The sequence below is a fragment of the Erigeron canadensis genome, chromosome 7 (assembly GCF_010389155.1).
Source record: "Erigeron canadensis isolate Cc75 chromosome 7, C_canadensis_v1, whole genome shotgun sequence".
NCBI lineage: Eukaryota > Viridiplantae > Streptophyta > Magnoliopsida > Asterales > Asteraceae > Erigeron > Erigeron canadensis.
In genome coordinates, this window is record NC_057767.1 from 8274318 (window position 1) to 8291765 (window position 17448).

Here is a 17448-nt window from a genome sequence, read left to right on the forward strand (position 1 = left end):
TTAATTGATGATAAATGTTAGAGATGATGATAACAGAGGCAACGATGGCTATATCATATTGATTGAAACGCGATGGTGACCTGAGCACGGTGGTGACAGTGGTGGTGGTGGTGGTGGTGGTGCTACTAGTGGGGAGAGAGAGAGAGATCTAAAAGAGAATCATTACTACATATCTATTGTTGAAAAATTATAAACATTTAATCCTTAATCACATAAAAAAAATAGATTTTAAAGACACTTTGTAACCCATCATCCATTAAAAGCAATAAAACTTTTAAAATTGTAAAGCGTAATCAATATAAAGAAAAACAAAAGAGAGAAATGGATGATAAATTTTTGAAAAGCATATTGTGATGAAGAATTAATAATAATAAATAAATAGTAGAAATATATATAGATGTTGAATCATATTTTTGATAAAAAAAAAAGTCAATCAAATAATTTAAAGAGATTTAAGTATCGTTGTTATATTTGAACTTTTTTAAGAGACTATATTTTTAATGTTTATTTTGTTTTAAAAAAAAAGGAATATGGATACAATTTGTGTGAGATTATCAGTAAACGTAAATATAACATTTGATTATTTATATATTTATATTTATACTAGCGTTGTACCCGCGTGATGCAGCGGGGGAATAAGAAAAAAATATCGGTGGTTTGATGGTGGTTTGTGGGGCGGCGGCGATGAAAAAGAAAAAAAACAAGCTGGCGGCGGTGGGTGGTGGTTTTTGCGGCGGTGGTGGATGGTGTTTATGGGGGGATAATGTACATAGAAGGTGGATTGCGGCGGTGGATGGTGGTATTTGGGGCGGTGGTGGATGGTGTTTATGGGGGGGAGATAATCAGAGAAGGAGGGGGGAGAAAAAATCGGAAATCGGATCAACGTATGTGTGTGTAATGAGCGTGATGGAGAAAAAATAGGGTAGTGTAAATTAGGAGGGCATAAAAGACATTTTAAAGGCCAAGGTGTTAAAAGGGGGGTGGGGTAGTTTGCTTATTAAGGGAGTATAGATTAGTTATTAGTATTATTAGTATTACTATGTTTGTATGAGTAATATGTTTGAAAATATAAATTAAAAAATTGAATAACTATTAAAGATTTGGTTGTAAAAAAAAGATAAGATATAATCAAGTTAACAAATATTTATATAGAAAAAGTAGCGTGAAACATTTTTTTTCTATTATATATATAAGAAAAAATAAAATAAAGGCTATTAAAAAAGAGAGATTTAATTACAATTTTACACATAGAAAAAATGCTTAGTTATCAATATAAAAATATAACCCCATAAGCATTTACATATCCTCTTTTAGTTATATAAAGAGTTACTAATTAGTAATAAAAAAAAAATAAAGAAAAGAACAAAGAATTAGAAGCTTACCAGTAATATGATTGTAATAGATGCAACAAAAAACGATGGCCGAATGATTTGAATTTTATATAAGTAGACATTGGATTTATAAAAGTTTCAAAAAACATTAGGAAACTAATAGATAAGTCCTCTATATATCATACGGATTTTGTTGTTTAACACTTGTAATAGTTATACAAACATTAAGAAATTAACAGACTAATAGATAACTTTATCCTATATATAAAGCTACAGATATAAAACAAAGTAATAATCAATTTATTATTTATAGATATCCTAGTTTGAATATAACGTCACGTGTCGATGAAAAAAAACTACAATTCTGTTTTCGTTTATTGGTATATGTACATATATCCAATACCTTTGTGTTTAGTAGTATGTAATTATTGACAGATTCCATGTTGTATGGAGAATATAGTAATAAGTATTCACTTGATGGAGTGGTTGAAAGCTTACCACATACTCATTGATCAGAGTTAGAATTACTAAATAAAATAAAACTTCTTCTTTACACAAAATAGAAATGTTAGATAGAGAAGAAAAATAAGGATGTTATTTACACCAAGAACTCTGGTTTAGTGTTGATATAGGTTAGGAACCAAAAGAATTTAGTTTCAGACAATACAAGATGGAAAAGCTGAGCGCACGTCGGGTTGCGATGTAGAGTCCCTAGAAGCTTGAATTCGGCAGAGACACTTTATTTAATTTAATTTAATAATATTATAAAGCGTCTCTGTATAAATTTAAATTTAAGTTTCAACATTTACATCCTAAAATATCCTCCTATATATTATATATTTATCTAAAATAACTATATTACCTTTTCTTTCTCCTCAAATCTCAACCAATTATTTTTTTTTCTCTCCTCCATAAATCATTTATTCTCCTAATTCATTCAAAATCTCATATCTCAAAAATCGTACATCGATAAATCATAAAATTATTTGGGTGTCTTAAAATTTCACGCTCTTTCATTATAGATGTCATTCGAAATACTTTCGACGAATTTTTAAATCTAAGGGCGGAGCCCGTACGGCTAAAGCATTTGGCTATCACACTCTATGACCTATCACCCCATCATCTCACCGCTGCAACGCGCGGGTACTTACTCTCGTTTAATTTAGAACGGCTGAATTTTTATACATAAAACAACTAACAAGACACTAATGGCTAAAGCTTACAATTACAATTAAACCAATATACTAATCTAAATAACTAACCAATTCCATAAAGACTGATGGAGTGTTGGCCAACAAAAATCTTGTCAACCTTATTAAGTAATTCTGGCTCCTTATGGGGTTTTTGTTTCCATATAAATTTGAGTCCCACCAAATTTGTTTGCTCAAGTTCTAGCAACTAAAGAATCCTGACAACTCTTTTAATTTTTAAACCCCAAAAATCCAATTTTGTCATCCGGTTTAAAAGTTTTTTACTCAAATCCATACAAAGCATTCCTATCTGAGTCTAGTCGGGGACCTAGTAGGGATGTGCCGGGTCACCCTCTCACAACTTTTCTGTACATTATATGAAATTTTAAGTAGATAATCTATTAAAAGTCATGAATAGTTGAATACTATATTGATAAAAAAAAGTAATAACAAATTCTGTAAATGGCGTAGGAGGTTTCAGGCATTTGAAACACTTCAGTGATGTTGGACCCACCGGTTTGAAAAAAGAAAGTTACTTTACACTTCTGAGCAATTCATAAGCATCAAAGATTATTTAAGGTAGAGAACTATAAAGTTATTAATTAATTGTTCATAGATGACCATAAAATTAAACTAACTATTTTTGAAAATTACCATATAGACGACATTATTTCCACCCTTGATTTTAGCAGGTCCATGTACAAGTCCAGGATAAACAGCTACAATAGGCACACCATCATTCATAGCTTCCTAGCGTTATCCTATCAGCAACAGCCTTTGATCTCTAATATTATGTACAAAAAGACTTCGCTAGATGAATCAATCAACAATGACAACCATATTCAGCAAGTCAAGAAAATATTAATGAAACATATAGATGATTAATGATTTAACCTACCCGAGTATATAAAGAGATTACGATATAGAAAAATAACTCAACACTTGATCAAAGGATCAAATAGGAAACGATAAGTGTGGTTAGAAATTAGAACCCATTGGATTCTGAAAGTACTATATCTCAATGTTAAAGCTAAGTCTAATTATAAGCTTAAAAACTGGTTTAGGCCTGAGTTTGGTCATTTTATGAAAGTTCAATGGTATGAGTCGCGGAAACATTTTCAGAGCCGAAGAAAGTATGATAGGCTTCACCTAAACAAAATCCTATATACTTGCTGTCAAACAAGACTTTTAACAAGGCAGTTGAATTCTTGAATCTGACATTACATAAATTAGTTCTAAAGAACCTCAAACATCTACAAGAGACACACTGACAGCACATTACACGAAAAGGTCAGGGCATACTTAATATTTTGAAACAAAAAGAAAAAGGTATTATCACTAATATAGATCACATATGCAGAGTGCTACCCCAACCACATAATCTATAGAAATTACCAATAATAATATGGGACAGATGAATCCCAGTTACTAAAGTAGAAGAGGTCTATTTCTGCCATAGTAGAGGCTCGATGGAGTTTTAACAATTTCTCAGCAAACTGAAGCCTTCCATCTGCACCATCAACCATTAAGGATGTGTTGAGCCCAATAGCAATCTTCTTTAGCAAGGGGGAACAAGCAAGTAAAGACTTTATCAGATATACTTCAGACTTGGAACCTTTGGAACATGCAAACACCACACTCTGAAGTTGCGACTGCCACATTGTGTTATCATCTAAATCTGAAGAACAGGGTGCAATGGGTGGGGCGTCATTTTCGTATGCACCCTGCAAAATCATATAGTATTTAGATTGACAATTATGATATATTAAGATGCACAATATTATTATGTATTCATTCCACTAACCACAATCTTAAGTCTCTGCAATTTTGGGGAGCCACGTATCATTTTCAAAACTAATGATACCTCGATATCCTTATGACAATCTACGTAGTATAATCTTAGAGTCTTGAGACAAGGAAAAGTGGTAGTGACGCCCTTTCTAGCACCAGCTTCTGCCAATAACTAAATGAAAATTGGTAAAAGGAAATTCACATTAATTAGGAAAAAAAACCTTAAAAAGTCTTGCCATGATATATTGTAAGGTGAGCTCATAATATCAAAATTAGTCTTACCTTGCAATTTTGAAAACATAAACTAACACAATGAAGTTTTGAAAACGAACCCACAAGCTGAAAGATGCTGGAACTTGTTAATGTGCTTGTGTCAAGGTTAGATAATGGCAAAGTTAACACTTTCAGTTTTTCAAGCTTTGTTATCTCAACTGGTTTCACTTTGCGAAAAAGACCTTGATGGCAGCTTATAACCAAAATCTCAAGTAAGGGACAACAAGTCACAAGCTCTCCAAATTTATAGCTTTCAAAACATACCCGATAAAACTTTAAGTACAATAGATTTGGAAAGCCTCGAAATCTAAGTGGAGGATGAAAATAGCAGTTATGAATCTTCAAATGTTTCAACTCAAGACAAGAGAAAAGATGGTCAGGCAACTTCAGTGGTGTTTCATGCATATTTATAAGAGTGACATCCTCAATTCCTTTTCCAGAGAAGAACAAAAAACAATCGTGAATAACTTCAACATCGAATACCATGTCCTTTGGTAGACAGAGGGTAAACTTCATTATAGAACCTTTAAGATGAAGGAGAAATCTAATTACATTTCTCCAATCATAATTACTATGCCATGAACTCCTAATAAATCCTTAAAGAACTTCTTATCAAACACGAGTTCGGAGAGCATAGTCCATTTGAACCGCCATTCACTGGCCAAAATATCAGTCCTAACCGCATCTCGTATAGGCATACGATGCAAAATACTAGTTATCACATTCTCTGGCAAGCTGCTAATAACATCATCTTCTGCCACAAATTTTGATGCGTTGCTACTACCCCCATGAACCTTAAGCAAGTCGTAATCCTGCTTTCTGACCTCGGTAAGCCTTTTAGACTTATCTTCTAACCCTGCCACCTCCTTAGTGATCGTTTCCCTTAAGTGTAACTGACTTACAAACAGAACTCGAACCACTACACGGACTGGAAGTCTCTCGTTTTGTGCTGCGTGCTCACATGCCACTTGTGACAACTTGTTGCAATCCATAACAGCACAAATCTCTTCACGTTCAGATTCTGTATAGTATATGTGCTTATTTAAGTAAATGTCAATGGCCCGATATAACCCATCAATGGTTCTTTGTGTTCCTTCTGATGCATATGACAATTCAGCAAGAAATATAAACGAGTCCTTTTTCAAATCAATGTCATTGGCTACCTCACCTAAGAAATCTTCAAGAAGTTCAGCCACAATGTAGAGCCCCGATTCGTTTTCCCCGTTGAAACTGCTGTAAAAATGCTTCAATATTCTTCTAAAACACTCAGTATCATACTTTTCATCTCTTGAACAGCTTTGAGATGGTATTAGCAAGTCATTAATCGTTGCTAAATCTAGTTGTCTCCCGATTCTCACTTCAAACCCTTCTCTACAGTTGGCGTTAGCTTCTAAAACTGTTGCGTATTGAAGCATTTCATTAAAGTGCATTAAATAGTTGTACATTTATTATAAAATTCAGAGGGTGTCCTTTTAATATGAAAATGTACAATCTTTTTAAGCACGTTAAATAAAGCCTCAAAGGATTAAATTATTATTCAGTATACAAAATATATCTTTATAGTTAAACTCAATTATGTTCTTCTTGTAAACCACATTGTGTTTATCATCGATTTCCCTACTAAATATTAGTACTGTGTTTATCATCGATTTCCCTACTAAATATTAGTACCGCATATATGCACATCTTTTTCAAGCAGATGCATGCATGAAAGATTATATACTAGTCTTAATATCCATATAAGATTATATACTAGTCTTAATATCCATGTAATGTACAGTAGCTAGAGAAAGATATGGGAATTATATAGGAAAAATACAATATAGTAATTACACACGTAAAAGAATGTTGGGTTGTAGTTATAAAGATTAGGGGCATATTAGTAATAATACAAATTAGTTAATGGAGCCCCAAAGTAAAAGTACATATGGCATCTTTAGATGATTAAGCCAACATTTAGGTGTTTCTAACTCCCATGAGTTCCCTACTTTCCTTAACGTGGCTCATCTACAAAGGATCGTATGACATTGATTGATATAACTAAAATAAAATCCATCTTCATCCAACTAAAGAAACACATTGTTAATTAATGAACTCTTTTTCTTTCCAGAAATATTAAAACTAATTTGCTCGTTTAAATAAACACATATTGTTTAGCTTAAGACGGAACCTACATTCAAAACAAAATTCCTCAAATAAACGCACATATTGGATTACATTAAGAATTTTACACGTTAGCATATACTTTTGATGATTGTATTTTGTATTACAAATGCATTATCTATAATACATTATAGATAAAACCATTCAGTAATTTTACTTCATAAGATCTTGTAGCTGCCAATTTTAAATTGTTTTTCTGATATGTGGCGTTTGTGATGCAGGTGGACCATTGATCATCCATTGGAGATGACAGTCCTAGAAAAGTGAACTTCATGGCCTGATGCTCCCCTTGAACTCCCAGTCTGCCATCTAATACCCAAAAAAGTGATCAGCAGCACCACTCAAGAGACCGCTGAGAAGTGTGCAACAAAAACCTGGACATTTAAGTCAAGACCCAGTTCAATAGTTCATGCAGCAAGCGAAAACATGAGCCAAGAAACACATATGCCGCGTGAATTCTGGAGAAAGAGTTAAAAACTAGAAGTGTCTGGTCACAGTGAAATTGCGGAAAAGAATTCGAAGTCGACACATTATTAATTGAAGTGAATACAAATAAGATTAATGTATTAATATTATTATAGATAAAACCATTCAATAAATCAAAATATTTATTTTAACCTACATACATGTTTATATAACAAGACTACAAATAATGTATTTATCGGATATTATAGCTCGACACTAAATCTTATTTGTCTATAACCTCAGACCAATCAATCGAATATAGTACTGATCAATGACGAAACCATTAGTGTGGTGAGAAGTTAGAACCCATTGAACCTGAAAGTACTATATCACAATGTCAAAGCCAAGAGCTAACTGTAAACTTGAAAATGGGTCAAGGCATGAGTTTGGTCATTTTATGAATATTCAATGGTATCAGTTACAGGAAACATTTTCAGAAGAAACTCGATACTTGTTGTCAAACAATACTTTTGACAACGCGGTTGAATACACAAATCTGTCATACAGTAGCTTCTTACACTAGTTTTAAAGAACCTCAACCATCTACAACAGAGACACTGACAGCAAACTACATCAAAAAGTTCGGGCATTTCCAAAACATAAAGTCTATTTAGAAACAATATGTAGAAGTTGCACTTAGATTACACATGATAAGTGGTTCCCGAGACACATATTTTACAGAAATTACCAATAATAATATGCAACAGAAGAATCCCAGTCACTAAAATAGAAAAGCTTTATTCCTACCACAGGGGATGCTCGGTGGAGTTCTAACAACTCCTCAGCAAACCGAAGCCTTGCATCTGCACCACCAACCACCGTGGATGAGTTGAGCCCAATAGCAATCTTCTTTAGCAAGGGGGAACATGCAAGTAAAGACTTTATCAGATATACTTCAGACTTGGAACCTTTGGAACATGCAACCACCACACTCTGAAGCTGCGACTGCCACATTGTGCTATCATCTAAATCTAAAGAACAGAGGGCGAGCAGTGGGACGTTATTTTCATTTGTACTCTGCAAGATTATATAGTATTTAGATGCATAATTATTATATATCAAGATGCGCGATATAATACGTATTCATTCCACTAACCACGATCTTGAGGGTCTGCAATTTTGGGGAGCAGCTTATCATTTTCAAAACTAAGGATACCTCAATATCCTTATTACAATCTAGATAGCATAATCTTAGAGTCTTAAGACAGGGAAAAGTGATAGTGACGCCCTTTCTAGCACCAACTTCTGCCAATAGCTAAATGGAAAGTGGTAAAAAAAAATACACATTAATTAGCAAAAAACCTCAGAAACTCTTGTCTGGATATATTGTAAGAAGACTTAAAATATCAAAATTAGTCGTACCTCACATTTGAAAACCTAAATTAACTTCCTGAAGTTTTGAAAAAGAACCCACAAGCTCAATGATGCTGGAACTTGTTAATGTACTTGTGTCAAGCTTGAATAATGGCATAGTTAACTTTTTAAGATTCTCAAGTTTTGAAATCTCAACTGGTTTCACTTTGCCAAAAAGACCGTTATGGTGAATAACCAGAATCTCAAGTAACGGACAACCAGTAAGAAGCTCCCCATATTTATTGCTTTCAACTCGTACCCAATACAAGTTTAAGTCCAATAGATTTGGAAAGCCTCGAAAACTAAGGGGAGGATGGAAATAGCAGTTATCAATCTCCAAACATTGTAACTCAAGACAAGAGAAAAGATGGGCAGGCAACTTCAGTGGTGTTTTATGCTTATTTATAAGAGTGACATCCTTAATTCCCTTTCCAGACAAGAACAGAAACCAATGGTTTATATCCTTATCATTGACTACCCTGTGTTTTGGTAGACGGAGGGTAAACTTCGTAATGGAACCTTTAAGATGAAGGAGAAATTGAATTACATTCCTCCAATCATAACTACTTATGCCTTGGGCTCCTAATAAATCCTTAAAGAACTGCTCATCCAACACGAGTTGGGAGAGCATAGTCCATTTCAACCTCCAGTTTCTGGCCAAGATACCAGTCCTAACCGCATCTCGTATAGGCAAACGATCCAAAATACTAGTTATCAGAGTCTCTGGCAAGCTGCTAATAAAATCATCTTCTGCCACAAATTTTGATGCTTTGCTACTACCCCCATGAACCAATTCCATTAAACTAAAAACAAAAGAAAACCACCTAAATAATTAACATTAATTATAGTCACACAGAAACCCCTAATTAATTGATTTTAAACAATATCCCAGATTAGGGTTTCTCATTACAAGACACACAGATTAGGGTTTCTATAATACAATTAATCTAGAGAAAAAGTGGGGGGAAAATATGTCAAACAAAGGAGAAATTAATGGTTGAATACAATCAGTCAAAAGCGGTCAAAATAAATGTGGTAAGCAGTAAAGGAAGAAGAAAAAGGAATGGGTTTAGTACCTTCAGTCTGTAAATCCTGCTGTTTTTTGCTCAGTGAATCGCCATGATTGCAGATTTCTCTGTGTGTGTTTTATAAACGCAGCTGATGCTTATTGATCAGGTAACTTGCAGATTTCTCTTTGTGCCGGAGGTTCTCACGGAATCAGTTTTTCTACCTTTTGGTGCAGGTAAAAATGTCTACAACTAACCTCCCTCATACCCCGTCTAGGGATTGGGTCTTGTTGTTGTAACTTGGCCCTTTGTATTTTTATGTACAGTAGTTATTTCATTTTAAATCGGTGTTATTTTACACAGTGGCGGAGCCAGGATTTTTATCCTGGGATCGCCGAACAGTTTTCATGATACTATAATACGTGTAAGATTAAACTACAAAATTTAATTACTTTAATCTGGGGTTGTCAATTACCTTAAAACTGATTAAATACTTAAAAATAGTATTAGAAATATATAGTTTTGTAAAAATTGAGGGGTTGTTATGGCCACCCGTGGCCACCACATAACTCCTCCACTGATTTTACATACTCAAAATCTTTATTTATAAACTTTTAACTAAAAAATAATTTTTTGATATATATAAAATTTGATTTATACTTTAAAAAAATACAATTATTTCATATAACTTTAATCAAGTATAATCTAAAACAAAAAAATTATTTAAGATCAAAATTAGAAAAATTAAAACTTTAAAAAATTTAAAACATGACGGGGATGAGTAATATTTTTTAAGAATTAATCTACTAGTAGGGGTGTTAATTAGCCATGCCCAAAAAAATCTGTTCGGTCCAAACCAATTTTGAAAACCCAAATTGAAAATTAAGGTTTTTCAAAAACAGTTTGGATTTTGTCTAAACTGTCGGTTTCCAACCGGATTCCAATATTATGTTAAAATCATTTTGTAAACCGATATTTCCAAACCAGCTTTAACGAATCGAAAAAACTAACCGTAAGCGTTAGTTATCGTTTACATTGTTTTTATTATTATTATTAGTTTTTTTTTTATATCAAAAATCATCATTTTGCCTTTCTAAAAACTTGTATAAATACTAAATAGGTAGAACAAGGAAGCCACTTTTCCACTATTGGTCTAGAGCATCAACATCAAAGACCACATTGCACCTAGACTCCTAGTCACTTCTTTTATAGGTCCTCGGGTCATACACTCATACTATTCCCCTGTCTTGAATTTTAAACTTAAAAAACTTTTTCTTTGCGGCAACTCTTAAACTTTCTAAGTGCCTGAGTTCCCTACTTTCCATAATTTGGCTCATCTACCAAAGGTCGTATGACATTGATATTGATGTAATGTAACTAATTAGCTAAAATAAAATCGATCATCCAACTAGAGAAACATATTGTTAATTAATGACCTCTTTTTTCTTTCCAAAAACTAATTTGCTCGTTCATAAAAGCAGATTTACATTCTTTAGCTTAAAACAAAACCTACATTTAGGGGTGAGTACGGTTCGGTTTGGTTTGGTTTTTGACTAAAACCGAAACCAAACCCTTATAATTCGGTTTTTGAAAACTAAAACCATTGGGTTTCGGTTTTTTCGGTTTCGGTTTTTTCGGTTTGGGTCTATTTCGGTTCGGTTTTTCGATTTTAGTCGGTTTTTAACCACTTACGGTTTGGGACAAATTAAGCTTGAAAAGTTTATAAGTTTTATACCCTATAATTACACCTTAATTAATTTCAACAAGTTTTCAAAACAATATTAATAACAATAACACTACAACAATGACAACAAATCGATAAAAGTAAGTTGTATAAATTTCAAACAAATTTTATATATAACTATCGATATCTTTTTCCCGTTGTTTAATTATACAATTATTAAAACAAATTAATTTTGCTGTGTACTTTCACTTAAAACATATAAATGATATTATTATATACACCTAAAAATGCAAATATATTAACATATTTATCAAAAATTAATAACAAAATGATATAAATATAAAATAAAATAAAAAATATATATTTTTGGTTTGGTTCGGTTCGGTTTTTCATTAGAAACCAAAACCGAACCACAACTTTCGGTTTTTAGAAAACCAAAACCATTGGGTTTTGGTTTTTTCGGTTTTCGGTTTTTTCGGTTCGGTTTCGGTTTTCATGGTTTTTTCGGTTCAGTTTTTGCTCACCCCTACCTACATTCAACACATTATTCCTCAAATAAACGCACATATTGGATTTAATTAAGAAATATACACGTTAGCTTATACTTTTGATGATTGTATTTGTATAGATAAAAAAAATATCATTATATAGATAAAACCATTCAATAAATCAAAAAAATTATTTTAACCTACCTGGCCGTATATATAACAAGACAATGATTAATGTATTAATATTGGATATATAAAGGGTATATGGGTGGGAACCCTCTGATCCCATGTAACCATTTTGGTATTCAGGGCACACACCGCATTGAACTCATGCCCGGTAAGTTTAATGTCGGATATATAGCTAGACACTAAATCTTAGTATTTGTCTATAACCTCAAACCAATCAATCGAATATTGTAGTGATCAAACACGAAACCATTAGTGCGGTGAGAAGTTAGAACCCATCGAACCTGAATTGAAAGTACTATATCTCAATGTCAAAGCCAAGTCTACCTGTAAACTTGAAAATTGGTTAAGGCATGAGTTTGGTCATTTTATAAATGGTCAATGGTTTCAGTCACAGGAAACATTTTCAGAAGAAACTGGATACATGAATCTGTCATAGCTTTGTACTAGTTTTAAAGAACCTCAAACATCTAGGGCAGTTCCAAAACATAAAGCCTATTTGGAAACAATAAGAGAAAAGGAGTGCAACAGAATTTGGAGGGCTACATATGTAGAAGTTTCACTTAGATTACAAATGTAGAGTGCTACCCGAAACACATTTTACAGAAATTACCAATAATAATATGCAACAGAAGAATCCCAGATACTAAAATAGAAGAGGTCTATTTCTGCAACAGGAGAGGCTCGATGGAGCTTCAACAATTTCTCAACGAAAGCCTTCCATCTCCAACATCGAAATTAGTCTTACCTTGCAATTTTGAAAACCTAAATTAACATACACAATGAAGTTTTGAAAACGAACCCACAAGCTGAAAGATGCTGAAACTTGGTGATGTCCTTGTGTCAAGGTCAAATAATGGCAATGTTTTTCAGATTTTCAAGTTTTGTTATCTCTACTGGTTTCACTTTGCCAAAAAGACCCTGATGGCAGTTAATAATCAAAATCTCAAGCAAGGGACAACATGTGACAAGCTCCCCAAATTTTGGAACTAAGTGAAGGATGAAAATAGGAGTTACGAATCGTCAAACGTTTCAACTCAAGACAAGAGAAAAGATGGTCAGGCAACTTCAGTGGTGTTTCATGCATATTTATAAGAGTGATATCCTTAATACCTTTTCCAGACAAGAATAAAAACCAATAACTAATATCCACAACATCGAAAACCATGTCCTTTGGTAAACGCAGGGTAAACATCGTTATGGAACCTTTAAGATGAAGGAGAAATTTAACTACACTCCTCCGATCATAACTATTTGTGCCTTGGGATCCTAATTAATCCTTAAAGAACTTCTCATTAAACACGAGTTGGGACTTGGGAGAGCATAGTCCATTTGAATCGCCTGTTTCTGGCCAAAATACCATTCTAACCGCATATCGTATAGGCAAATTAAACGATCCAAATTACCAGTAATCACGGCCTCTGGCAAGCTGCTAATAACATCACCTTCTGCCACAAATTTTGATGCTTTACTCCCATGAACCAAATCCATTAAACTAAAAACAAAAAAACCCTAAATTAACATCAGTTAAAGTCACATTGAAACCCTAACTAATTGATTTTAAACAATATACCACATTGCAACCGGAGCACGCGGTAAAAAGTGAATGATAGTCTGTAATGCCACCAAAAGTTGAATCTGAAAGTAATATATCTCAATGTAGAGTGCTACCCGAGCTACATAATTTACATAAATCAACAGTTAAAATATGTAACAGATGGATCCCATTTACTATAATAGAAAAGGTCTACTTCTGCCAAAGGGGAGGCTCGATGGAGCTTCAACAACTTCTTTAGCAAGGGGGAACAAGCAAGTAAAGTTTTTATCAGATATATTTCAGACTTGGAACCTTTGGAACATGCAAACACCACACTCTGAAGATGCGACTGCCACATTGTGTTATCATTAAAATCTGAAGAACAGGGTGCAATGGGTGGGACGTCAATTTCGTATGTACCCTGCAAGATATATAGTATTTAGATGCACAATTATGACATATTAAGATGCAAAATACTATACATATTCATTCCACTGACCAAGATCCGAAGATTCCGCAATTTTGGGGAGCAACATATCATTTTCAGAACGAATGATACCTCGATATCCTTACTGCAATCTATGAACCATAATCTTAGAGTCTCGAGACAAGGAAAAGTGGTAGTGACACCCTTTCTAGCACTAGCTTCTGCCAATAACTAAATGAAAAGTGGTAAAAAGAAATTCACTTTAATTAGAAAAAAAAACTTAAAAAGCCTTGTCATGATAAATTGTAAGGTGAGCTTTATATATCAAAATTAGTCTTACCTTGCACATTTGAAAATTTAAATTAACTTCCTGAAGTTTTGATAAAGAACCCACAAGCTGAGAGATGCTGGGACATGTTAATGTCATTGTGTCAAGGTTAGATAATTAATGGCATAGTTAGCACTTTAAGATTTTCAAGTTTTGCGATCTCAACTGGTTTCACCTTGCCAAAAAGACCGAAAACGCAAACAAAGAGAATCTCAAGTAAGGGACAACGAGTGACAAGCTCCCCACAATTATAGCTATCAAAGCATACCCATCTCAAGTGTAATTTCAATAGATTTGGAAAACCTCAAAAACTAAGTGGAGGATGGAAATAGCAATTACGAATCTTCAAATGTTTCAACTCAAGACATGAAAAAAGATGGTCAGGCAACTTCAGTGGTGTTTGATGCAAATTTATAAGAGTGACATCCTTAATTCCTTTTCCAGACAAGAACAAAAACCAATGGTTTATATCCTCAACATCGAATACCATGTCCTTTGGTAGACGGAGGGTAAACTTCGTAATGGAACCTTTAAGATGAAGAAGAAATTTAATTACATTCTTCCAATCATAACTATTTGTGCCTTGTTCTCGTAACATATCTTTAAAGAACTGCTCATCGAACACGAGTTGGGAGAGCATAGTCCATTTGAACCTCCAGTTTCTCGCCAAGATACCTGTCCTAACTGCATCTCGTATTGGCAAACGATCTAAAATATTAGTTATCACTATCTCTGGCATGTTGCTAATAACATCACCTTCTGCCACAAGTTTTGATGCTTTATTCCCATGAACCAAATCCATTAAACTAAAAACAAAAACAAAAACCCGAAATTAACATCAATTGTTATCTTCCCCGTTAAGTGAGTCCAACAGAAGTCGGGTACATTGTTAGATTGAAAACTCTAACTAATTGATTATAAACAGGATCCCAGATGAGGGTTTCACATTATATTATATAAATATAAATATATTATATATATATATACATATGTACACTCCGTGATGTAATCAAGTGATAACCAAAAGAATGGTGAGAACCAAAAAATCTCTAAGGGCTTACTACGCCCGTACTGTATCAAACCGCCATCATTTTTTGATCGCCGCCCATCAAATCCATAACATTCTTATATAGTTATATGCGTCCGGTGACAACCTTTTAGAACGGATGAGGGCAACGCCCGTACCGTAGCCATTTTCACCACATAATCCATATAATTTTTCTATAAAATAATGGGTTTTTGTTAAAAGAAAATAAAAATCAAAAAATCACATCAAAAGTGGTTCCCACTTCTTTCCCATGTTTTGGTTCTCACATTAACCCTACCCTATATAATACATTTAATCAAGAGAAAAAGAGAAACAAAATTGTCAAGCAAAAGAGAAATACATAGCGAGAATTAAAATTAAAAAAAAATTAAAAAAATAAAAAAAAAAAGAGGAAAAGAAATTACATTGAAAAAGTCTCGAAGAGGAAGACTCTCAGCAACAAATCCTTGACTCCAGAGTTTACTATTTATTACCTGAGGAGCTTTTACATTGAAATCCCCAATTTATTAACAGTATAATCGTAAGTTTATTGGGTAGAAGGGAAAAGAAGAGAAGAAACCGGAGAGGAGGTAAGAGAAGGAAAGTCGCAGACCCAATTCAAAATAGTTTATTTCAAAAATCGATCATTTATAAAAATTATGGGTGTTTATAAAACTTCATCCTCTTTCATTAGAGATGTCATTCGATATACTTTCGACGAATTTTTAAATCCGAGGGCGGAATCCCTACAGCTTAAAAATTTGGCTATCATACTTTATGAGCTATCACCTCCTATAACCACACTCTATGACCTATCACCCTACAATCTCACTGTTGCAACGCGCGGGTACTATTTCTCGTTAAAAATAAAGGATTCGAAACCTCGAGTTGAAACAAAGTCAACCTGACGATTTCAATTTAAGGGTTTAAATTCTGTTTAACTGGAGTTTGAAAACTTTTTTTTTTCCGAAACATTGTCAGAAGACTAGTTGAAGGGTAAACTAAGAAAGGATTATTCATTTTTTTTAAAAATTTATAGAAAAAATGTTATTCCCATCTGTTCGTATTTCTATATTGGAAAACATTTATCTTTATAAAAAAAAAAAAGATAAAAATACAATTGCTACTCAGACCGTGTAGTCGCATACCACGTATTGTTGGAAACTTTATGTATTTTTATCATTTAATATGTTTAAATAATATAATATAAAATATTCAAGTGAATAGATATGTTAAAATGAAGTTGAAAGTGTGTTTAACTAATGTGGGTTTGTCCCACATTGGTAGAAGTATAAACATTAAGTGTGTTTATAAGGAAGAGTGTCAGAGAAATAATAATTGGGGGGTCACACCTCAAGTGGGCGCGTCGGGTGCGCCCAGGCCTAGTGAAACAGGTGTAGTAGGTGTCTCAAGCTCTTGACCAATACTAATAGATTGTAGTAGTGGTTCAACCAACAACAATAACACTAACACTTCACTTCAATCTGACCAGACCACTTTCTCTCCCTCTCATCACTTCATCCTAAACTGACGGGTTCACTTGGGTGGCCCGAAATCAGTTTTAAGGGCCCTCTGTTTAACAGAATCCTCAGCCATTGTTAACACTTTCTTTCTTGTATTTTGATTTTTGTTTAGTTTAATTAGTTTTTCTTGTATTTTGTTGTTGTAATTCGAATGTATCATCAAAAAAATGTTATTCTTGTGAATGATGTTCCTACACATATAGGGTTTCGAGCTTGTTATGTCTGACATTTATCTATGGGCTAATGTTGTCACATGATGGTGGTACTATAATTTCATCTCATTTGTTAAATATTTTATAAATATATAATTTTCTCATATATAGTTATAAGTTGGAAACATAAGTTTTACTTTGTATAAAAATATTCTAAATAAATTTCATTTGAATGTATATCTCTTTTTTTATAATTTTCTTTAGAAAAATTTATAAAAAAAACACTCATAACATTTGTTCACTCATAATATTTATACAAAAATGCAACTTTTTTTTCCTCCTCCTTAAGCTTGATCCATAACACCATACTCAATTTCTTGTTATGAATCAAGGCTTCTAATTAATTATTGAATATCAACTTTCACAAACCCAGTTTCATCATTTTCTTTTAGCATAATGTATTCGTGCTTTTTGATTTGGGTTTTCTTGCTTCTTTCTTCTTATATAGTCTAGCCCCTCCTCT

The 17448-nt window shown here is 33.3% G+C and overlaps 1 protein-coding gene and 1 pseudogene across 2 annotated transcripts; both read right to left on the minus strand.

Moving 5' to 3' along the window:
- Positions 1-3893: 3893 nt before the first annotated feature.
- LOC122607466 lies at positions 3894-15762 on the minus strand (annotated as a pseudogene).
- LOC122607467 (F-box/FBD/LRR-repeat protein At1g13570-like) lies at positions 7803-9788 on the minus strand. 2 transcript variants are annotated; one of them, XM_043780443.1, is made up of 4 exons: positions 9643-9788; positions 8576-9369; positions 8310-8468; positions 7803-8230 (listed from the first exon to the last, which is right to left on the minus strand). In XM_043780443.1, the coding sequence occupies exon 2, from the start codon at positions 9363-9365 to the stop codon at positions 8577-8579; it is 789 nt and encodes a 262-aa protein (XP_043636378.1). In that variant the 5' UTR covers positions 9366-9369; positions 9643-9788; the 3' UTR covers positions 7803-8230; positions 8310-8468; position 8576. The 2 variants fall into 2 exon arrangements, 1 of the variants encoding a protein (XP_043636378.1); XR_006325046.1 differs by lacking the exon at positions 8576-9369 and having other exon boundaries at positions 9643-9782.
- Positions 15763-17448: the final 1686 nt, after the last annotated feature.

Bases quoted from the DNA above. Each gene is read 5' to 3' on its own strand.
- LOC122607467 (XM_043780443.1), bottom strand. From the start codon at position 9,365: ATGGAATTGGTTCATGGGGGTAGTAGCAAAGCATCAAAATTTGTGGCA.